General features: G+C 69.7%; 1 protein-coding gene across 1 annotated transcript in view; it reads left to right on the top strand.

Moving 5' to 3' along the window:
- LOC148590760 (dynein axonemal heavy chain 2-like) overlaps window positions 1-23285 on the top strand; it is a gene marked incomplete at its 3' end in the record, with an annotated part of 51748 nt that overhangs the window by 11355 nt on the left and 17108 nt on the right. The window contains 27 exon segments of the mRNA XM_088538618.1: window positions 667-830; window positions 910-1071; window positions 1149-1252; window positions 1931-2087; window positions 2994-3076; window positions 3357-3537; window positions 3611-3749; window positions 5495-5712; window positions 7230-7328; window positions 8063-8188; window positions 8388-8498; window positions 9821-10009; window positions 10095-10198; window positions 10279-10468; window positions 11033-11213; window positions 11722-11849; window positions 12512-12670; window positions 13084-13308; window positions 14311-14511; window positions 15880-15997; window positions 16329-16465; window positions 16538-16669; window positions 18204-18362; window positions 19662-19811; window positions 19908-19999; window positions 21338-21536; window positions 22546-22755. Of these exon segments, the coding sequence (XP_088394744.1) occupies window positions 667-830; window positions 910-1071; window positions 1149-1252; window positions 1931-2087; window positions 2994-3076; window positions 3357-3537; window positions 3611-3749; window positions 5495-5712; window positions 7230-7328; window positions 8063-8188; window positions 8388-8498; window positions 9821-10009; window positions 10095-10198; window positions 10279-10468; window positions 11033-11213; window positions 11722-11849; window positions 12512-12670; window positions 13084-13308; window positions 14311-14511; window positions 15880-15997; window positions 16329-16465; window positions 16538-16669; window positions 18204-18362; window positions 19662-19811; window positions 19908-19999; window positions 21338-21536; window positions 22546-22755 (4118 nt within the window).

Below are 23285 nucleotides of genomic sequence, written 5' to 3'. Positions count from 1 at the left end.
TCCCCACATGGGATGGGCACTGCAGAGCTCCCCACTTGTGGCAGGGACCACGGTGCTCCCGGGGTGACGGGGACCGCAGAGCTCCCCATGTGGCATAAGTACGGCAGAGCTCCCCGGGTGATGGGGGCATGGAGCTCCCCACATGGGATGGGTACCGCAGAGCTGTCCGGGTGACGGGTACCATGGAGCTTTCTGGGTGACTGGTACTGCGGGCTGGGTACCGCAGAGCTCTCTGGGTGACGGGTACCGCGGAGCTCCCCACGTGAGATGGGTAGTGCAGAGCTCTCCGGGTGACAGGTACCGCAGAACTCCCTGGGTGATGGGTACCGCAGAGCTCTTTGGGTGACAGGTACCGCGGAGCTTGCTGCATGATGGGTACCACAGAGCTACCCACATGGGATGGGTACTGCGGAGCTCCCTAGGTGACAGGTACCCCAGAGCTCTCCACATGTGGTGGGTACCGCAGAGCTCTCTGGGTGACAGGTAATGCAGAGCTCTCCAGGTGACGCGTACCACAGAGCTCCCTGGGTGACGAGTGCCACAGAGCTCCCTATATGACGGGTACTGTGGAGCCCCCCGGGTGACGGACACGGTGACACCCCTGGCGTGTCCCCGTGGAGCCCCCGGCCTGTCCCGCTGACGCTGCCGGTGCCCCGCGCGGTGCAGGGCCCTTCAGCAGCGGCACGGGCTGCGCGGCGGCGCTGGCGCAGATCGGCGAGCTGCGGCGCGCGCTGGCCGCCATGCAGGCCGAGGAGAGCGCCCTGCGCAGCGACCTGGGCGTCTTCAAGATCGACCAGCCGCCCTCCAAGGACCTGCAGCGCCTGGAGAAGGTGGCACAGGGCGGGTGCCAGGGGCCGTGCCCGGCGCGCCCGGCGCCGCGCTGAGCCCCGGCGCGCTCGTGCCGCGCAGGAGCTGGACATGCTGCAGGAGGCGTGGGAGGTGGCGCAGGAGTGGGAGCGCCGCTGGGCGCTCTGGAAGGACGAGCTGCTGCCCGAGCTGCGCACCGAGCCCATGGAGGTGACGGCGGGCGAGCTGGCGCGGCGCCTGGCGCGCCTGGCCCGCGAGCTGGAGGTGGGCGCCCGCTCGGGAGGCGCGCGGCTGGCCCCGTGTCCCCAAGGTCCCTTCTGACCTGGCTGGCCGGCGCCCAGGGCCGCCGCTGGGACGTGGTGGAGGCCACGGCGACGCTGCTGGACGACTTCCGGCACACGGTGCCCCTCGTGTGCGACCTGCGCAGCCCGGCCATGCGGCCCAGGTGACAGGGACACGGGGACACCGCGGGGGGGCGATGGGTGGGGGACAAGCTGCTGGGGGGTGACAGGAGCCAATAGGGGGCTGCGAGGTGACAGGGCTGAGGGGCAGCAGTGGTGGGTGGCAGGGAAGTGACAAGAGCTTGAGAGGGTGACACTGGGGGAGAGTTGGGATGGGGCTGGCACAGGGTGACAAGGTTGGCACAAGGTGACTGGGGGACCTGGCTATCGGGGATCAGATGTGACAAGGGGTGACAGGAAGAAGGGGAGGTGACAAAGGATAGCGAGAGGTGACAGGGCTGGGCAGGGAGCGCTGGGGCGAGTGGGAGGTGACAAGGGGAGACAGGAAGGGACAGGGATGGGCAGAGAGCACTGGGTGAGTGGGAGGTGACAAGGGGAGACAGAAGGGACAGGGATGGGCAGGGAGCACTGGAGCGAGTGGGAGGTGACAAGGGGTGACAGGAGGGGACAGGCTCTGGCAGGGAGCGTTGGGGTAAGTGGTAGGTGACAAGAGGAGACGGGAAGGGACAGCGCTGGGCAGGGAGCGCTGGGGCGAGTGGGAGGTGACAAGAGGGGACAGGAGGTGGCAGGGAGCGCCAGACTGGACTGGGAGGTGCCAAGGGGAGGTGACAGCAGCAGGGGTGGCAGGGGAGGGCACAGGCGGTGACACAGTCCCCCGACAGGCACTGGGCCGAGGTGCAGGCGCTGCTGCAGCGGCCGCTGGCGCCGGGCCCGGCCGAGCAGCGCCTGGAGCCGCTGCTGGAGCTGGGGCTGCACCGGCAGGCGGGCGCCGTGCGCGCCGTGGCCGCCGCCGCCGCGCGCGAGCTGCGCGTGGAGCGGGTGCGCGGGGGGGTCCCCCATGGGGTCCCCATGTACCTCAATACCCTCCTCTGTGCACGGGGATGTCCCCCGCCAGGTCCCCATGCACCTGGGTGCCCTCCCGTGTGCACGGGGGTGTCACCCGTGGGGTGGCCACACGCGGCTGTGCCCTGCTATGTGCACGGGGATGTCACCCGTAGGGTCCTCATGCACCTGGGTGCCCTCCTCTGTGCACGGGGATGTCACCCGTGAGGTGGCCACATGCGGCTGTGCCCTCCTCTGTGCACGAGGGTGTCCCCCGCAGGGTCCCCATGCACCTGGGTGCCCTCCTCTGTGTGCGGGGATGTCACCAGTGGGGTCCCCATGCACCTAGGTGCCCTCCTGCCTGCACGGGGATGTCCCCCGCGGGGTCCTCATGCACCCGGGTGCCCTCCTCTGTGCATGGGGTTGTCACTCGTGGGGTGGCCACATGCGGCTGTGCCCTCCTGTGTGCACGGGGATGTCACCCATGGGGTCCCCATTGACCTGGGTGCCCTCCTGTGTGCACAGGGGTGTCACCTGCAGGGTCTCCATGCGCCTGTGGCCTCCTATGTGCACCCATGGGGTCCCCAAGCGGCCACACGTGCCTGTCCCCTCCTGCCCACAGGGGTGTCACGGGGTCCTTGTCATGCCTGTCCCCATGGCCACGCGTGCACTTGTGTCTCCTCCACTTGTTCTCTCCACCCCAGATGCACCCACGCGCCTGTCACCCACACCACGCGTCTCCCATCCACCCCACGTGTCCCTTCCCGCCCCACACATGTCCCTCCCGCCCCACACATGTCCCTCCCGCCTCATGCATGTCCCATGTCCCTCCCCGCCCCACACGTGTCTCTCCTGCCCCACGCATGTCCCTCTTCTCCCACATGTGTCCGTGTCCCTCCGCAGGCACTCGAAGACTTGGCCCGGACATGGCAGAGCACCGAGCTGGACATCGTGCCCTACAAGGACAAGGGCCACCGGCAGCTGCGGTGAGGCTGCGTCCGCTGTCCCCTCTGTGTCACCTCCTCATCCCCTGTGCATCCCCTCTGTGATCCCCATGTCCCCCCATGACCTCTACATCCCCCCTCATCACCTCCATGTCCCCCTGTTACATCCACATCACCCCCCACCTCCATGTACCCCTGTCACCTCTACGTCCCCCCCCACCTTCATGTCCCCCCATCACCTCCATGTCCATCACAGCCACATCCCTCTCCCCGCTGCTCCCTGGTGTCCCCAGCCCCGTGTCACCACCGCGTGGCCACACAGGGGCACCGAGCAGCTCCTGGGCACCCTCGAGGAGCACCAGGTGGCCCTGGCCGCCATGAAGGGCTCCCGCCACGCGCAGCCCTTCGCCGCCACCGTGGACCGCTGGGAGCGGGACCTGGCCCTCGTCCTCGAGGTGACCGAGGCGGCGCTGGCCGCGCAGCGCCTCTGGATGCAGCTCGAGGTGGGTGACACCGCAGAGGGGACACGGTGGGGACGCCCGGGTGCCACCGCCCCCCTCTTCTCGGGCACCCCAGAGCATCTTCACGTGCGACGACACCCGCCGGGAGCTGCCGGCCGAGGCGGCCGCCTTCGCGCGCGTCGATGCCACCTGGAAGAGCATCACGGAGCGCCTGGGCGCCGAGCGCGGCGCGCTGCGTGCCACGCACCAGCCCGGTGGGTGCCCCGCGCCCTGTGGGCCACCCAGAGTCCCCGCCGTGCCCCTTGACAGCCCCCTGGTGCCACCTGACATCCCCATAGTTCCCCCCAGCTGGCCCGCGGGGCCACTCAGTCCCCACGGTGCCACCCAAAGTCCCTGCGGTGCCACCTGACATCCCCATAGTGCCCCGAGTGGGACTGCAGGGCCACCCAGAGTCCCCATGGTGCCACCTGAAGTCCCCACAGTGCCACCCAAAGTCCCTGCGGTGCCACCCGACGTCCCCCTAGCACCCCCGATGGGCCCAGGGGACCACCCACAGTGCCACCCAAAGTCCCTGCAGCCCCACAGAGCCACCTGACATCCCCACGGTGCCTCGCCATGGGCCTACCCCTTGACGTCCCCATGGTGTCCCTTGATGCCCCCGCGGTGCCTCCCGCGGTGCCCGTGCTGTCCCCCACCATCCCTGCGGTGCCCCTGATGCCCCTGTGCTGCCCCTGGAAGCCCCCCGCGGTGCCCGTGACACCCCCGTGCTGCCCCTCGCTGTCCCCGCAGTGCCCTTGGTGCCCCGCGGTGCCCCTGGAAGCCCCTGTGGAGCCCCTGGAAGCCCCCCACGGTGCCCCAACGCCCCCGTGCTGCCCCTCGCCATCCCCACGGTGCCCCTAGAAGCCCCCTGTGGTGCCCCTGACACCCCCGTGCTGCCCCTCGCTGTCCCTGTGGTGCCCATGGTGCCCCATGCTGCCCCTTGCCATCCCCGTGGTGCCCCAACACCCCCGCGGGGCCCATGGTGCCCCATGCTGCCCCTTGCCATCCCCGCAGTGCCCCTAGAAGCCCCCTGCGGTGCCCCTGACACCCCCGTGCTGCCCCTCACTGTCCCCGTGGTGCCCCTGGTGCCCCGTGTTGCCACTCGCCATCCCCGCGGTGCCTCTAGAACCCCCCTCATGGTGCCCCAATGCCCCTGCGGTGCCCATGGTGCCCCGTGCTGCCCCTCGCCATCCCTGCGGTGCCCCTAGAACCACCCCTGCAGTGCCGCAATGCCCCTGCGGTGCCCCTGGTGCCCTGTGCTGCTCCTCGCCATCCCCGTGGTGCCCCTTGAAGCCCCTGCAGTGCCCCAATGCCCCCATGCTGCCCCTCACCCCCCCCGCAGTGCCCCTAGAACCCCCCCGTGGTGCCCCAACGCCCCCGCAGTGCCCATGGTGCCCTGTGCTGCTCCTCGCCATCCCCGCGGTGCCCCTAGAAATCCTCCACAGTGCCCCAACGCCCCCGTGGTGCCCGTGGTGCCCCGTGCTGCCCCTCGCTGTCCCCGCGGTGTCCCTAGAAGCCCCCTGCGGTGCCCCAACGCCCCCGCAGTGCCCCAACGCCCCCGTGCTGCCCCACGCCGTCCCCACGGTGCCCCAACGCCCCCGTGGTGCCCATGGTGCCCTGTACTGCCCCTCGCTGTCCCCGCGGTGCCCCTAGAACCCCCCTCATGGTGCCCCAACGCCCCCGTTGTGCCTGGGGTGCCCCGCGGTGCCTCTAGAACCCCCCCGCAGTGCCCCAATGCCCCCGTGGTGCCCATGGTGCCCCGTGCTGCCCCTCGCCATCCCTGCGGTGCCCCTAGAACCACCCCTGCTGTGCCCATGGTGCCCCGTGCTGCCCCTCGCCGTCCCCGCGGTGCCCCTCGAACCCCCCCGTGGTGCCCATGGTGCCCCGTGCTGCCCCTCGCCGTCCCCGCGGTGCCCCTCGAACCCCCCCGCGGTGCCCATGGTGCCCCCCGCCGGCGCAGGGCTGCTGCGGGAGCTGCGGGCGCTGGGCCGCGCGCTGGAGGCCGTGCGGCGCGCGCTGGGCGCCCTGCTGCAGCGCCGCCGCCTCGCCTGCCCCCGCCTCTGCTTCCTGGGCAGCGAGGAGCTGCTGGCGGCGCTGGGCGCCCCGCGCGCCGCCCCCGCGCTGCGCCACGCGCTGCCCAAGTGCTTCGCGGGGCTGCGGCGCCTGCGCCTGCGCCAGGTGACGGCCGGGGCGGCCCCGGGGGGCTGCAGGGATCTGGGGGGCGCAGGGCACCCCGGGGCAGCAGGGATCCCGATGGGTGCTGGGTGTCCCAACGCGTTGGGGATCCCAATGGGATTGGGGGGTCCTGTTGGGTGCTGGGTGTCCTGACGCATCGGGGATCCCGATGGGTGCTGGGTGTCACATCAGGGATCCCAATGGGTGATGGGTGTCCCAACGCATTGGGGATCCCGATGGGTGCAGGATGTCCCAACGCGTTGGGGATCCTGTTGGGTGCTGGGTGTCCCAACGCATTGGGGATCCCGATGGGGTTGGGGGGGTCGTGTTGGGTGCTGGGTGTCCCGACGCATTGGGGATCCCGATGGAATTGGGGGGTCCTGTTGGGTGCTGGATGTCCCCATGTATCGGGGATCCCGGTGGGTGCTGGGTGTCCCAACGCATCAGGGATCCCGATGGGATTGGGGGGGCTGGTGGGTACTGGGTGTCCCCACACCTCGGGGATCCTGATGGGACTGGGGGGTCCGATGGGTGCTGGGTGTCCCGACGCATTGGGCATCCCGATGGATGCAGGATGTCCCAGTGCGTTGGGGATCCCGATGGGTGCTGGGTGTCCCAACACATCGGGGATCCCGATGGGACTGGGGGGTCCTGTTGGGAGCTGGGTGTCCCAACGCTTCGGGGATCCTGATGGGATGGGGGGGTCTGGTGGGTGCTGGATGTCCCAACACATCAGGGATCCCGATGGGATTGGGGGGTCCGATGGGTGCTGGGTGTCCCCACACATCGGGGATCCCGATGGGATTGGGGGGGCTGGTGGGTACTGGGTGTCCCCACACATCAGGGATCCCGATGGGATTGGGGGGGCTGGTGGGTACTGGGTGTCCCCACACACTGGGGATCCCGATGGGACTGGGGGGTCCGATGGGTGCTGGGTGTCCCGACGCATTGGGCATCCCGATGGATGCAGGATGTCCCAGTGCGTTGGGGATCCTGATGGGTGCTGGGTGTCCCGACACCTCGGGGATCCCAATGGAATTGTGGGGTCCTGTTGGGTGCTGGGTGTCCCCACATATCGGGGATCCCGGTGGGTCCTGGGTGTCCCAACGCATCAGGGATCCTGATGGGACTGGGGGGTCCTGTTGGGAGCTGGGTGTCCCAACACATAGGGGATCCCGATGGGATTGGGGATCCTGTTGGGAGCTGGGTGTCCCAACGCTTCGGGGATCCTGATGGGAATAGGGGGGCCTGTCAGTTACAGAGTGCCACTCATGAGGCACCGAGAATCCCACTCGGAGAGGGATTCCCATGGGATTGGGGGGCCCATGGAAGGGAGGGCAGCCCTTCTGCATCGGGGATCCCTGTGGGAGCTGGAATTCCCATATGAACGGAGGGTCCGTGGGGTCGAGGGTGCCCTGACGCACCAGGGATCCTTATGGGAGTGGGCATTCCCATGGGATTGGGGAATCGGGGGGCAGCCCCCCCCGCACCGTCACCCCCTCCCACCCCCGTCCGCGCAGGTGGGCCCCGGAGGCCGGATGGAGGCCACGGGAATGGAGGCTGCCGACGGGGAGTACGTGGAGTTCAGCCGGCCCGTGGCGCTGGACGGGCCCCTGGAGGTGAGCGGGACCCCCCCGGCATCCCTGAGAGCCCCCCAGCATCCCCCGGAGCCCCCCAGCACCCCTGGGACCCCCCCAGCACCCCTGGAGCCCCCTGGCACCCTCAGAACCCCCTAGCACCCACATAGAGCCTCTGTCACCCCCAGCCCCCCTGGGGCCCCCTGAAACCCCCCAGCACCCCCTGGCACCCCCAGAGACCCCCTGGGACACCCTGGCACCCCCTGGCATCCACATAGACCCCCCCCCGTCACCCCCACCACCCCCGTCCCCCCATGGACCCCCGGCACCCCCAGCACCCCCTGGCACCCCCGGCACCCCCAGCCCACCTGGGACCCCCTGAAGCCCCCCAGCACCCGCTGCCACCCCCCAGAGACCCCCTGGAACGCCCTGGCACCCCCTGGCATCCACATAGACCCCCCCTGTCACCCCCAGCCCCCCTGGGACCCCCAGAGATCCCCTGGCATCCCCAGCACCCCCAGAACCTCAGAACCCCCTGGCACCCCCGGCACCCCCAGCCCACCTGGGACCCCCTGAAACCCCCCAGCACCCCCTGGCACCCCCCAGAGACCCCCTGGGACCCCCTGAAACCCCCCAGCACCCCCTGGCACCCCCCAGAGCCCCCCTGGCACCCCCAGAGACCCCCTGGGACCCCCTGAAACCCCCCAGCACCCCCTGGCACCCCCCAGAGCCCCCCTGGCACCCCCAGAGCCCCCGCTGTCCCCCCGTGCCCGCAGGAGTGGCTGTGCGCCGTGGAGCGCAGCATGCGGGCGACGCTGCGCGAGCTGCTGCGCGCCTGCCTGCTCGCCCTGCGCAAGGCCCCGGCCCGAAGGGACAAATGGGCCCGCGAGTGGCCCAGCCAGGTGAGCCCGGGCCCGCAGCGCGGCCAGCGCCGGGGGGGACCCCGTGCCAGCGCCCCCAAACCCTCCTCTTCCTCCCGGGGCGGCACGGGGGCCACGGGAGGCCCCCAGGGGCCCTGGGGACTCGGGGGACAGCAGAGGGGTGGCAGCGGCGGGGGGGACACGGCCACCGCCTGGCACCCACCGGTGTCCTCGCGCCCAGCTGGCCATCGTGGCCAGCCAGATCCAGTGGACGGCGGAGGTGACGCGGAGCCTGGCGCAGAGCCGCGAGCGCGGGGACCGCCGCTCCCTGCGCGCCGCGCGCAAGAGGCAGGTGAGGAGCCACCGGGGCCAGCCGAGTGACCGTGTCATGGAGCAGAGTGGCCGTAGTGCCCTGCCGAGTGGCCATAGTGCCATGCCAAATGGCCACGGTGCCATGGCGAGTGGCCACATCACAGAGGCCTAATAGCCACAGTGCCCTGCCAAGTGGCCACAGTGCCATGTCAAGTGGCAACGGTGCCCTGCCAAGTGGCTGCAATGCCCTGCTGAATGGCCACAGTGCCATGGGGAGCAGCCACATCACAGAGGCCTAATAGCCACGGTGCCATGTCAAGTGGCCATAGTGCCCTGCCGAGTGGCTGCAGTACCCTGCAAGTGGCCACAGTGCCATGGTGAGTGGCCATGTCACAGAGCCCTACTAGCCACAGAGCCATAAGTGGCCATGGTGCTCTGCCAAGTGGCCATGGTGCCATGTCAAGTGGCCATAGTGCCCTGCTGAGTGGCCGCAGTGCCCTGCAAGTGGCCATGGTGCCATCGCGAGTGGCCACATCACAGAGCTCTAGTAGCCACAGTGCCCTGCCAAGTGGCCATGGTGCCATGTCAAGTGGCCACAGTGCCCTGTGAGTGGCCACAGTGTCCTGCTGAATGGTCACAGTGCCATGGCAAGTGGCCACGTCACAGAGCCCTAGCCACATGCCATGTCAAGTGGCCATGGTGCCCTGCCAAGTGGCCATGGTGCTGTGTCAAGTGGCCATAGTGCCCTGCCGAGTGGCCGCAGTGCCCTGCTGGATGGCCATGGTGCCAGGGCGAGTGGTCACGTCACAGAGCCCCAATAGCCACAGTGCCATGTCAAGTGGCCATGGTGCCCTGCAAGTGGCCACAGTGCCATGGCGAGTGGCCACGTCACAGAGCCCTAATAGCCACAGTGTTCTGCCAAGTGGCCATGGTGCCATGTCAAGTGGCCATAGTGTCCTGCCGAGTGGCCATGGTGCCATGTCAAGTGACCACAGCTTGGAGCCAAGTGCCCTGGCGAGGGGTCGTGTCCCCTTGCCCCCCGGCCGCGCCGTGTCCCCCCGGCCACACTGTGTCCCCAAACCGTGTCCCCCCAGCCATGCTGTGTCCCCACGCCGTGTCCCCGCGGCTGTGCCATGTCCCCCGGCCATGCCATGTCCCCCCGGCCGCGCTGTGTCCCCGCGCCATGTCCCCCTGGCCGCGCCGTGTCCCCGTGCCGTGTCCCCGCACCGTGTCCCCGTGGCCGTGCCATGTCACCGTGCCGTGTCCCCCCAGCCGCGCCGTGTCCTCGTGCTGTGTCCCCGCAGCCGCGCCGTGTCCCCGCGCCGTGTCCCCGCGGCGGTGGCACTGACGGCTGTGGCGCAGGCGGCCGTGCTGGGCCGCTACGCGGAGGCGCTGCGGGGCCGCATGGCGCCGGGTGCCCGCGGGCGCCTGGCGGCGCTCGTCACCGTGGAGGCCCACGCGCGCGACGTGGCCGAGCGCCTGTACCGCAGCGGCGCCGCCGACACCGCCGCCTTCGAGTGGCTGGGCCAGCTGCGCTTCTACTGGGACAAGGTGAGCGGGGCCGCCGCGCGCGGGAGGGGACACCGGGGGACACGAGGGGACACGAGAGACACAAGGGACACGCCACCTACCACAGGACGCCGACGACTGCGTGGCCCGCCAGACCTGCGCCCTGCTGCCCTACGGCTACGAGTACCAGGGCAGCGCGGGGCGCCTCGTGGTGACGCCGCTCACCGAGAGGTGCCCGCGCGTCCCCCGCGCGCGGCCCCGAGGCCACCGCCGCCCCGTGGCCCCCCCGTGACGCGCTGCCGCCATCGCAGGTGCTTCGTGGCCCTCACCCTGGCCTTGCACCTGCGCCACGGCGGCGCCCCGGGCGGCCCCGCGGGCTGCGGCAAGACGGAGACGGTGGCGGAGCTGGGCCGGGCGCTGGGCGCGTGGGTGCTGGTGCTGAGCGGCGCCGCCCGCCCCGACGCCGCCGCCATCGCCGACCTCTTCGCCGGCCTGGCACAGGTGAGCGGGGGACGGGGGGACGGGGAGGGGACACGCGTGTGTGGCATGGGGGACACGGGGTGGGGACGTGCATGTGTGACACGGGGCATGGGACGTGTGTGACACCAGGCATGGGGCACGCGGTGAGGGACATGGGGCATATGAGACATGGCACGGAGCGTGGGACATGTGACACAGGGCATGGGACACACGTGTGTGACATGGGATGTGTGACACAGGGCATGGGACGCACATGTGTGACATGGGATGTGTGGCACGGCATGTGACACACGTGTGCCAGGGCGTGTGACATGGCATGTGTGACCCACGTGTGTGACATGAGGTGACATGGTGTGACACGGGGTGTCGCACATGTGCAATGGACTGTGTGCATGTGGGCATGTGACACACGTGTGTGACAGGGTGTGACACGGTGTGTGACGCATGTGCGTGACATGGAATGTGTGATGTGGGGTGTGTGACATCGTGTGTGACATGGGGCGCGTGCCCCATGTGCGAGACACGGGGCGCGTGCCACCCGTGCCCCGGGGGGTGACACGCGTGTCCCCTGGGCGTGCGGCGCAGACGGGCGCCTGGGGCTGCCTGGAGGAGCTGCCCCGGCTGCCGCCCGCCCTGGTGGCCGTGGTGGCCCAGCTGGCGCTGGCCGTGCTGGCCGCCCTGGGCGCCGGCAGGGACCAGGTGGCCTTGGAGGGTCCCCCCGTGGCCCTGCGTCCCTCCTGCGGCATCTTCATCACCACTGACCTGGGTAGGACGCGGTGGCAGCGGGGACACCCCCAGCGGGGACACCGGGGAGGGGACACCCACTGCAGGGGACACTGGGGTGGGGACATCCCCACAGGGGACACCAGGGCGGTGGGGGGGGGGCACGCTGGAGACAGTGGCGTGGGGGACAGGGGTGGTGCCACGGGGACTAAGGGGATGGGGACAGGGACATGGGGACTATAGGGAATGGGGTAGTGTCATTAGGACAGGGAAGGTGGCATAGGGCTTTTGGGGACACCAAGGGGACTGTGAGGTCAAGAAGGGTGGCAACAGGGCACTGCGGGGACTGCAAGGGACATGGTGAGTGCAGGGACAGGGCAGGTGGCACTGGTCTCTGGGGGATAGGGACACAGTGACGCAGGGTGCCAGAGGTGGCACCGCAGGGGACCCCGGGGACGGTCCCCCCGGGGGCTGCAGGCAGCGGGGGCAGCGGCAGCGGGCGGAGGGGACAGCGGTGGCCGCGGGGGACCCTTGGTGACACAGGGGTGCAGACGGGCAGGGCCTGGCGGAGCTGCCCCCCGGGCTCCAGGAGGCCCTGCGCCCCGTGGCCATGGTGGCCCCCGACGTGGCCCTGGTGGCCGAGGTGCTGCTGCTCACTGAGGGCTTCGAGGACTGCAAGGTGCCGGCGCCGCCTCCACCCATGGGTGCTGCCCTGGGCCCCGTGGGTGCTCACGGCGACCCCCGCGTCCCCCCGTGTCCCCCCGTGTCCCTTGGGTGCTCAGGGTCCCCATCCCCGGGTGGCCCTTGGGTGCTCAGGGTCCCCCCCCTCGGGTGTCCCTTGGGTGTTTAGGATCCCTCCTGGGTGCCCCTCGTGTCCCTTGGGTGCTCAGGGTGCTTCCTGGGTGCCCCCTTGTGCCCCTTTGGGTGTTTAGGGTCCCTCCTGGGTGTCCAGCCATGTCCTTTGGATGCTCAGGGTCCTCCCTGGGTGGCCCTTGGGTGTTTAGGGTCCCTCCTGGGTGCCCCTCATGTCCCTTGGGTGCTCAGAGTGCCTCCCGGGTGCCTCCTTGTGCCCCTTTGGGTGTTTAGGGTCCCTCCTGCGTGTCCACCCATGTCCTTTGGGTGCTCGGGGTCCCTCCTGGACCTCCTGGCTGCTGGCGGCCCTTGCGGGTGCTGGCGCGGCAGCCGTGGGTGCTGGGGCACCCATGGGTGCCGGCGGCCCTTGCGGGTGCTGGCGCGGCAGCCGTGGGTGCTGGGGCACCCATGGGTGCTGGTGGCCCTTGCGGGTGCTGGCGCAGCAGCCGTGGGTGCTGGGGCACCCATGGGTGCTCGTCGCCCCTGCAGGTGCTGGCGCGGCGCCTGCAGGCCCTGTGTGCCCTGGCGCCGCCGCAGCTCTCGCCGCAGCCGCACTACGAAGCCGCCTTCGGGCTGCGGGCGCTGGCGCCGCTGCTGCGACGCGCGGGGGCCGCCCGGCGCCGCCACCCCCAGCGCGGGGACGACGAGGTGACGGGGACGGGGAGGAGGGGGCTGCAGGGACAGGGAGCGCTGGGGACGGGGGGCCCCCAGGAGAGGGGACCCTGGGGACATGGGGCCCACCGGGGTGGGCACAGCGTGGGGACGAGGATGCCCTGGGGACAGGGCCCACTGGGGACACTGTGAGGGTGAGGAGACCTTGGGGACAGAGAGCACTGGGAACACCAAGGCTTGGAGACACCATGGGGACAAAGACACCCTGGGGGACACCAAGGCTTGGAGACACCATGGGGACAAAGACACCCTGGGGACAGGGACCACTAGGAGCGGGAGATCCCAGGACCGGGGACACTGCGGGGATAGGGATGCTCTTGGGCCCATGGGGGCTCTTGGGCCCATGGGGGCTCCCCCAGGGGACAGTCTGGGGACGTGTCTGTCCCCAGGTGCTGCTGGAGGCGGCAGAGGCGGTGCTGGAGCCGGCGCTGGCACCCGAGGACCTCGTCCCCTTCCGGGCCCTCCTGCGCGACCTGTTCCCGGACACCCAGCCCCCCGCGGGCACCGAGACGGGTGACACCGACAACCCCCCCGGGGACGGCGATGGGGACACGGATGGTGACGGTGACCACGGTGGCGGTGACGACGACGAGGAGGATGAGGAGAGCAGACAAGTGAGGAGGGACCTGCCCGGCCACGCCCCACCATGGGAAGGCCACGCCCCCACATCCCAAATCCCGCCTCCCTTAGCGTGGCCCCACCCCTACCACCAGGCCCCGCCCCTGCTGGCTGCAGCCCCAGCCTAGCCCTGCCCACCAGGCCCTGCCCCTTCCATATCCCACCCCTGCCAAGCCCCACCCCCAGCAAGCCCCACCCCTCCTAGGCCCCGCCCCTACCAGCAGACTCCACCCTTCCCATCAGGGCCCGCCCCATCATTCCCAGCCCCTGCTAGCCCCGCCCCTCCTTCTCAGCCCCACCCCAGGGAGGCCCCATCCCTGCCAGGCCCCGCCCTTCCTTTTCAGCTCCGCCCCATAGAGGTCCCATCCCCACCAGGCCCCGCCCCTTCTTCTTGGCCACGCCCCATGAAGGCCCCATCCCTGCCAAGCCCCGCCTCAAGCTCCGCCCTTTTTCCCAGGCCCTGCCCCCTCAGTTCCACCCCGCAGAGGTCCGTCCCTACCAGGCCCCGCCCCTTTTTTGGCCCCACCCCGTGGAGGCCCCACCCCTGCCAGGCCCCTCCCCAAGACCCGCCCCTCCTCTCAGGCTCCACCCCCTCTCGGCCCACCCTGCTGAGGCCTGTCCTGGCCAGGTCCCTCCTCTCCTATTTGGCCCCGCCCCATGGAGACACCACCCCTGCCAGGCCCCGCCTCAAGCCCCGATCCTCCTCCCAGGCTCCGCCCCCTCTCAGCCCCACCCTGCGGAGGTCCGTCCCTGCCAGGCCCCGCCCCTCATCCCAGGCCCCGCCCCTCCTGCCAGGCCCACCCCTCCTGCCAAGCCCCGCCCCTCATCCCAGGCCCCGCCCCTCCTGCCAGGCCCACCCCTCCTGCCAGGCCCCGCCCCTCCTCCCAGGCTCCACACCCCTCAGCCCCACCCTGCAGAGTTCCGTCCCTGCCAGGCCCCGCCCCTCCTGCCAGGCCCCGCCCCCTCCGGGCCCCTCCCTGAGGCCCCGCCCCCCGCAGGTGTGGCGGGCGCTGGCGGGGGCGGCGCAGGCCGGGCCGGCGGGGGCGGCTGCGCGGGCGCTCTGGGCCGTGCTGCGGGGCGGGCGCCCGGCCGCCCTCGTGGGCGCCCCGGGCAGCGGCAAGAGCGCGGCCTGGCGGGCGCTGCAGCGCGGCCTGCGCGAGCTGGCGGCCCAGGGGCTACCCGGCGGGCGCCCCGTGCGGGTGCGTGGGGACGGGGGACCCGGGGGGACCCGGGGGGACGTGGGGACACGGGGACACATGAGGGGACGTGGGGACACGTGGAGACACGGGGACACATGGGGGGACGTGGGCATGTGGGGACATGGGGATGCGTGGGGATGTGGGCATGTGGGGACATGGGGACACACGGGGGGATGTGGGGACGTGGGGACACGTGGGGACACGGGGAGATGTGGGGACATGGGGAGATGTGGGGACGTGGGGACACGTGGGGACACAGGGGGACATGGAGGGACATGGGCATGTGGGGACACGGGGACACGTAGGGACATGGGCATGTGGGGACATGGGGACACACGGGGGGATGTGGGGACGTGGGGACACGTGGAGACACGGGGACACATGGGGGGACGTGGGCATGTGGGGACATGGGGATGCGTGGGGATGTGGGCATGTGGGAACATGGGGACACATGGGGGGATGTGGGGACGTGGGGACACGTGGGGACACGGGGAGATGTGGGGGTGTGGGCATGTTGGGACTCGGGGGATGTGGAGACATGGGGACACACGGGGGGATGTGGGGACACGTGGGGACACGGGGACACATGAGGGGACGTGGGCATGTGGGGACATGGGGACGCGTGGGGATGTGGAGGCACGGGGACACATGGGGGGACGTGGGTAGGTGGGGACACGAGGACACGTAGGGACATGGGCATGTGGGGACATGGGGACGCGTGGGGATGTGGGGATGTGGAGACACGGGGACACATGGGGGGACGTGGGCATGTAGGGACACGGGGACACGGGGGATATGGGCAGGTGGGGACACGGGGACACGTGTGGACAGAGGGACACGGGACGCGTGGGGAAATGATGCGTGGGGATGTGGGCACGTGGAGACATGGGGACAGGTGGGGACGTGGGCATGTGGGGACACATGGGGACACGGGGACATGCGGGGACACAGGGACATGGGACGTGGGGACATGGGGACATGGGACGTGGGCATGTGGGGACATGGGACACGGGGACGTGTGGGGACACGGGGACATGCGAGAACACGGGGACACAGGGAGTGTAGGGACATGGGGATGCGTGGGGACGTGGGCATGTGAGGACACGGGGATGTGTGGGGGGACATGGGGAGCGTGGGGACATGGGGACATGGCGGGGTGTGCGGACGTGGGGACATGGGGATGCATGGGGACATGGGTATGTGTGGACATGGACACAGGGAGGTGGGGACACAGGGATATGGAGTCACAGGGGCATGTGGACAGGGGGCATTGGGGATGTCAGGATATAGGGACGCAGGGAGGCGGGAGCACAGCATGGGGACACGGGGACAGGGGACACGGGGACACTGTCCCCGCACTGTCCCCAGGAGCTGGTGCTGAACCCGGCGGCGCTGTCCCCGGGGGAGCTCTACGGCGAGTACGACCCCGCCACGGGCGACTGGCAGGACGGCGTCCTCGCGGGGCTGCTGCGCGACGCCTGCGCCGGTGCGGGGCACCCCGGGGACACCCCGCGGTGTGCGGGGACACCCTGGACGTGGGGGGACACCCCGGGGCGCGCGGGGACACCCTGGGGTGCACAGGGACACCCTGGACATGGGGGGACACCCTGGAGTGCACGGGGACACCCTGGGGTGTGCGGGGACACTCTGGGGTGCGAGGGGACACCCTGGACGTGGGGGGACACCCTGGAGGGCGCGGGGACACCCTGGGGGCATGGGGACACCCTGGGGTGCACAGGGACACCCTGGGACATGTCGAGGGGCACCTCTTGGGGCACACGGAGGCACCCATGGGTGCTGCCGGGTCCCCACAGCAGACGGGCGCCCCGAGGCGACGTGGCTGGTGCTGGACGGCCCCGCGGCGCCGCTCTGGATGGACGCGCTGCACCCCGCGCTGGACGGGAGCCGCGTGCTGCCGCTGGGCTCCGGCGAGCGCATCGCGCTGCCCGCGCAGGCGAGCGGGGACACGGGGACACGGGCTGGGGACACGGCGGGGACGCCCCTAACTGCCCCCCTGGCCCCGCAGGTGTCGCTGCTGCTGGAGGTGGAGGATCTGGCGGGCGCCTCCCCCGCCGCCGTGTCCCGCTGCGGCGTCATCTACGTCCCCTACGGCGGCTGGCGGCCCCACGTGCGCGCCTGGCTGCGCACGCGGCCCCAGGTACCCGCCGTGGGGACAGTGGGGACACCGGTGACCTCCCCAGTGTGACACTGGGGGGCTGAGGTTGTCCTCAGTGTGACAGCGTGAAGCCAAGGTTGTCCCTGGCACAACTGGGCTCATCCCCAGTGTGACACTGGGAGGCTGAGGTTGTCCTCAATGTGACACTGGGAGGCCAAGGTTGTCCCTGGCACAACTGAACTCATCCCCATTGTGACACTGGGAGGCTGAGGTTGTCCTCAATGTGACAGCGTGAGGTCAAGGTTGTCCCTGGCACAACTGGGCTCATCCCCAGTGTGACACTGGGAGGCTGAGGTTGTTCTCAATGTGACACCGGGAGGCCCAGGTTGTCCCTGGCACAACTGAACTCATCCCCATTGTGACACTGGGAGGCTGAGGTTGTCCTCAGTGTGACAGCGTGAGGTCAAGGTTGTCCCTGGCACAACTGGGCTCATCCCCAGTGTGACACTGGGAGGCTGAGGTTGTCCTCAATGTGACACTGGGAGGCCAAGGTTGTCCCTGGCACAACTGAACTCATCCCCATTGTGACACTGGGAGGCTGAGGTTGTCCTCAATGTGACACCAGGAGGCCCAGGTTGTCCCTGGCACAACCGGACTCATCCCCAATGTGACACCGTGAGGTCAAGTTTGTGCCTGGCACAACTGGGGTCATCCCCAGTGTGACCCCGGGAGGCTGAGGTTGTCCTCAATGTGACAGCGTGAGGTCAAGGTTGTCCCTGGCACAACCGGGCTCATCCCCAATGTGACACCGTGAGGTCAAGGTTGTGCCTGGCACAACTGGGCTCGTCCCCAGTGTGACCCCGGGAGGCTGAGGTTGTCCTCAATGTGACAGTGTGGGGCCAAGGTTGTCCCTGGCACAACCGGGCTCATCTCCAGTGTGACACCAGGAGGCTGAGATTGTCCCCAGTGTGACACTGGGAGGCCAAGGTTGCCCTCAATGTGACACCGTGAGGCCAAGGTTGTCCCTGCCATGACCAGGCTCATCCCCAGTGTGACGCCATGAGGCCAAGCTTGTCCCCAACATGACCAGACTTGTCCCCACTGTGACACCATAAGGCCTAGGTTGTCCCCAGCGTGACACCATGAGATCGAGGTTGTCCCTGGCATGACCAGGCTTGTCCCCGTGTCACCAGACTTGTCCCTAGTGCCACTAGGCTCTTCCCCAGGGTGTCCCCATGTAACTGGCTTCATCCCTGATGCGCCCGGGCTCTTACCCAATATCACTGGGCTTGTCCCTGGTGTCACCAAGCTCGTCCTTGGTGTCACCAAGTTCATCTCCAGTGTCACTGGGCTCGTCCCTGATGTCACCAGGCTCATCCCTGATGTCACCGGGTTTGTCCCTGGTGTCCCTGAGTTCATCCCCAGTGTCACCAGGCTCATCCCTGATGTCACTGGGCTCCTCCCTGGTGTCCCTGGGTTCATCCCTGGTGTGCCTGGGTTCATCCCCAGTGTCACCGGGCTCCTCCCTGGTGTCACCGGGCTCGTCCCCGCTGTCACCGGCCTCGTCCCCGCGCAGGCCGAGGCGGAGACGCTGCAGCGCCTCTTCGACAAGTTCCTGGAGCCGCTGCTGGCCTTCAAGGCGGCCTCGTGCCACGAGCCGGTGGCCCTGAGCCCGCACGGCGCCGTCACCTCCCTCTGCGACCTGCTGGGCGCGCTGGCCACGCCACCCGACGGGGTAGGGACATGGTGGGGACATCGGGGACGAGCCACGGCCCTGCCACCCCCGCACGGGCTCCCTCCTCCGCTCTTCCCACCACGTCTTCCCAAATTCCGCCCCTTTTTCTGGTCTGTCTCCCTTTTGGGGGCATTTCTGCCCTTTTTTGCGGCATTTCTGCCCTAACTAGGGGCATTTCTGCCCCTTTTAGCAGCATTTCCGTCTTTCTAGGGGACCTTTCTGCTTTTTGGGGGCATTTATGCTCTTTTTGGGGTCAATGCTGCCCTTCTTTGCAGGATTTCTGTCTTTTTGAGGGGCATTTCTGTCCTTTTTGGCTGCATTTCAGCCTCTTCTTGCACCATTCCTCTCCTTTTAGCACCATCGCTCCCTTTTTTGCCATGTTTTCCCCCATTTAGTGCCATCGCCGCATGCACCCCAGGGTGTCCCCACACACCCCAGGGTGCCCCCGACCCGTCCCCTGTGTGCCCCAGGGTGTCCCGAACCCATCCCACATGCACCCCGGGGTGCCCCGTGCGCCCCAGGGTGCTCCAAACCCATCCTGCATGCACCCCGGGGTGCCCTGCACACCCCAAGGTGCCCCAAACCCATCCCGTGTGCACCCTGGGGTGTCCCGAACCCATCCCACATGCACCCCGGAGTGCCCCATGCATCCCAGGGTGCCCCAAACCCATTCTGCATGCACCCCGGGGTGCCCTGCGCACCCTGGGGCGCCCCGAACCCATCCAGCATGCGCCTCAGGGTGCCCTGCGCACCCTGGGGTGCCCCAAACCCATCCAGCATGCACCCCGGAGCGCCCCATGCACCCCAGGGTGCCCCGAACCCATCCTGCATGCACCTTGGGATGCCCCGAACCCATCCCGCATGCACCCCCAGGTGCCCCGAACCCAACCCACATGCACCCTGGGGTTCCCAAAACCCATCCCGCATGTGCCCCGGGGTGCCCTGCGCACCCTGGGGTGCCCCAAACCCAACTCACATGCACCTTAGGGTGCCCTGAACCCATCCCACATGCACCCTGGGGTGCCCTGCACACCCCAGAGTGCCCCGAACCCATCCCACATGCGCCTCAGAGTGCCCCGTGCACCCCAAGGTGCCCTGAACCCGTCCCACGTGCACCCCGGGGTTCCCCAAGCCCATCCCGCATGCGCCCCAGGGTGCCCTGCACACCCCAGGGTGCCCCAAACCCGTCCCACATGCACCCCAGGGTGCCCCAAACCCATTCCACACGTGCCCCAGGGTGCCCCGCGCACCCCAAGGTGCCCCCCCGTTCCGTGGCGACAGTGGCCCCTGTCCCCGCAGGCGCTGGCGGCCGGCGGCATCGACCCGGTGCTGCTGGAGCTGCTCTTCCTCTTCAGCCTCGTGTGGGCCGTGGGCGGCGCCGTGGACGAGGGCGGCCGCAAGCGCCTGGACGCGTGGCTGCGCGAGACGGACGCCTCCTTCCCCAGCAAGGTGCCGCGGGGACGCGGGGACACGGGGACACAGGGGACGCGGGGACCCACGGGGGACACGGGGACACACGGAGCCCTCACCGCCTCGCCGCCCCAGGACACCGTCTACGACTACTTTGTGGACCCCAAGAAGAAGAGCTGGGCCCCCTTCGAGGAGCTGCTGCCGCCCGCCTGGCGCTACCCGCCCGAGTGAGCGCGCGGGGGACGCGGCCCCGGCTCCCTGGGGGACGCGGCCCCGGCTCCCTGGCTCATTCCCGGGCTCCTTGGTTCATTCCTGGGCTCCTTGGCTCATTCTCGGGCTCCATGGCTTGCCCTGGGCTCCCTGGCTCATTCCTGGGCTCCCTGGCTCATTCCTGGGCTCCATCCCTGGGCTCCCTGGCTCGTTCCTGGGCTCCCTGGCTCGTTCCCAGGCTCCTTGGCTCATTCCTGGGCTCCCTGCCTCATTCCTGGACTCCCTAGCTCATTCCTAGGCTCCATTCCTGGCTCATTCCCGGGCTCCCTGGCTCGTTCCCAGGCTCCCTGGCTCATTCCCGGACTCCCTGTCTCATTCCCAGGCTCCCTGGCTCATCCCTGGGCTCTCTGGCTCATTCCCGGGCTCCCTAGCTCATTCCCAGGCTCCAACCCTGGACTCCCTGGTCATTCCCAGGCTCCCTGGCTCATCCCTGGGCTCCCTGGCTCATTCCTGGGCTCCCTAGCTCATTCCCAGGCTCCATCCCTGGGCTCCCTGGCTCGTTCCTGGGCTCCCTGGCTCGTTCCCAGGCTCCTTGGCTCATTCCTGGGCTCCCTGCCTCATTCCTGGACTCCCTAGCTCATTCCTAGGCTCCATTCCTGGCTCATTCCCGGGCTCCCTGGCTCGTTCCCAGGCTCCCTGGCTCATTCCCGGACTCCCTGTCTCATTCCCAGGCTCCCTGGCTCATCCCTGGGCTCTCTGGCTCATTCCCGGGCTCCCTAGTTCATTCCCAGGCTCCATCCCTGGGCTCCCTGGGTCATTCCTGGGCTCCCTGGCTCATTCCCGGGCTTCCTGGCTCATTCCGAGGTTCCCTGGCTCATTCCTGGGCTCTGTGGTTCATTCCCGAACACCGTGGAGCATTCCCAAGCTCCATGGCTCATTCCTGGTTCCGGGGCTCATCCCAGGTGCCACCACGGCTTGTCCCCAAGCCCCGCAGCCGGTCCCCAAGTCCCGTGGCTGGTCCCCAAATGCTGTGGTCTGTCCCCCAGCGCCCGCAGCCTGTCCCCCAGCCCCACAGCCTGTCCCCCAGCCCCACAGCCTGTCCCCAAGCCCCACAGCCTGTCCCCAATCGCTGTGGCCTGTCCCCTAGCCCCATGGCCTGTCCCCCAGCCCCTGCAGCCTGTCCCCAAATGCTGTGGCCTGTTCCCAAACGCTGTAGCCTGTCCCCTAGCACCACGGCCTGTCCCCCAGCCCCACAGCCTGTCCCCAAGCCCCACAGCCTGTCCCCAATCGCTGTGGCCTGTCCCCCTCCCCGCGGGCGGTGCCCAGGGTGACGGGCGCCGCGGTCCTGTCCCCAGCGCGCCCTTCGCGGAGGTGCTGGTGCCCACGGCGGACACGGCGCGCTACCAGCACGTGGCGCGGGCGCTGCTGGACGCCGGCAGCCCCGTGCTGCTCGTGGCGCCGCCGGGCGCCGGCAAGACCGCGCTGGCCCACGGGCTGCTGCAGGGCCTCGAGGGGCCGCGCTGGGCCACGCTCTGCGTCAGCCTCTCGGCGCAGGTGACGGCGCGGGGACACCGCGGGGGGACGCGGAGACATGGAGAGGGGACGTGGAGAGGGCACGTGGTGGGAGGATGCGGAGAGGGGACATGGAGAGGGGACGTGGAGAGGGGACACAGAGACATGGAGAGGGGACACCGCGGGAGGACACGGAGAGGGGACGCGGAGACACGGAGAGGGGACGTGGAGAGGGGACATGGAGAGGGGACACCGCGGGGGGACGCGGAGAGGGGACGCGGAGACACAGAGAGGGGACGTGGAGAGGGCACGTGGTGGGAGGATGCGGAGAGGGGACATGGAGAGGGGACGCGGAGAGGGGACACAGAGACATGGAGAGGGGACAGCGCGGGAGGACACGGAGAGGGGACGTGGAGACATGGAGAGGGGACGTGGAGAGGGGACATGGAGAGGGGACACCGCGGGGGGACGCGGAGACACGGAGAGGGGACGTGGAGAGGGGACATGGAGAGGGGACACCGCGGGGGGATGTGGAGAGGGGATGTGGAGACATGGAGAGGGGACATGGAGAGGGGACATGGAAAGGGGACACCGCGGGGGGATGTGGAGAGGGGACGCGGAGAGGGGACATGGAGACATGGAGAGGGGACATGGAGAGGGGACGTGGTGGGAGGACGCGGAGAGGGGACATGGTGGGGGGGACGCGGAGAGGGGACACGCAGAGAGGACATGGAGACATGGAGAGGGGAGATGGAGAGGGGACACCGTGGGGGGACGCGGAGAGGGAGCATGATAGGGGGATGTAGAGAGGGGATGCGGAGAGGGGCCATGGAGAGGGGCCATGGAGAGGGGACACGGGGGAATATGGCAAGGGGACACAGAGAAGGGACATGGAGAGGGGCCATGGGACATGGAGAGGGAACACGGTGGGCGGATGTGGAGAGGGGCCATGGAGAGGGGCCATGGGACACGGAGAGGGGCTGTGGAGAGGAGCCATGGCGGGGGGTCCCCGGCCCATCGGGCACGTGGCCGAGCCGCGCTGGCCCCGCAGAGCTCGGCGCGGGCGCTGCGGGCGGCGCTGCGCAGCCGCGTGGAGCGGCGCACACAGGGCACCTACGTCCCCGCGCGCGGGCGCCGCGTCGCCGCCTTCCTGGACGCGCTGGGCGCCCCGGCGGCCGCGGCGCCGCTCGAGCTGCTGCGCCTGTGGCTGGAGCACGGCTGCTGGTACCAGCGCGGGGCGCCCGCCCTGCGCCGCGTGCAGGTACGGGCACGGCGCCGCGGCCGCCTCGGGACACCGCGGGACACCACCGCGCACCACCGCCGCGGGACACCCCTGCGGGTCAACACCCCTGCGGGACACCACGGGACACCACCACGCACCACTGCCACGGGACACTGTGTGACACCACCACGCACCACCACCGCGGGACACCGCGGGACACCACTGCGCACCACCGCCACGGGACACTGCGTGACACCACCATGCACCACTGCCGCGGGACACCGCGGGACACCACCGCAGGACACCGCTGCGGGACACCACCGTGCACCACCGCCACAGGACACGGCCACTGCCAACACCGCGGGACACTGCGTGACACCACCGCTGCGGGACACTGCATGACACCACCGCGCACCACCGCTGCAGGACACCGCCACTGCCAGCACCATGGGACACCCCGTTACACCACCGCGCACCACCGCTGCGGGTCAACACCATGGGACACTGCGTGACACCACCGCGGGACACCACCGCGCACCACCGCTGCAGGACACCTCCACTGCCAACAC

Source organism: Tinamus guttatus, unplaced genomic scaffold, assembly GCF_059628265.1.
Source record: "Tinamus guttatus ecotype Peru unplaced genomic scaffold, ASM5962826v1 Tinamus_guttatus_pri_ptg001109l, whole genome shotgun sequence".
Taxonomy (NCBI): Eukaryota; Metazoa; Chordata; class Aves; order Tinamiformes; family Tinamidae; genus Tinamus; species Tinamus guttatus.
This window is presented reverse-complemented; position numbering and strand designations above follow the sequence as displayed.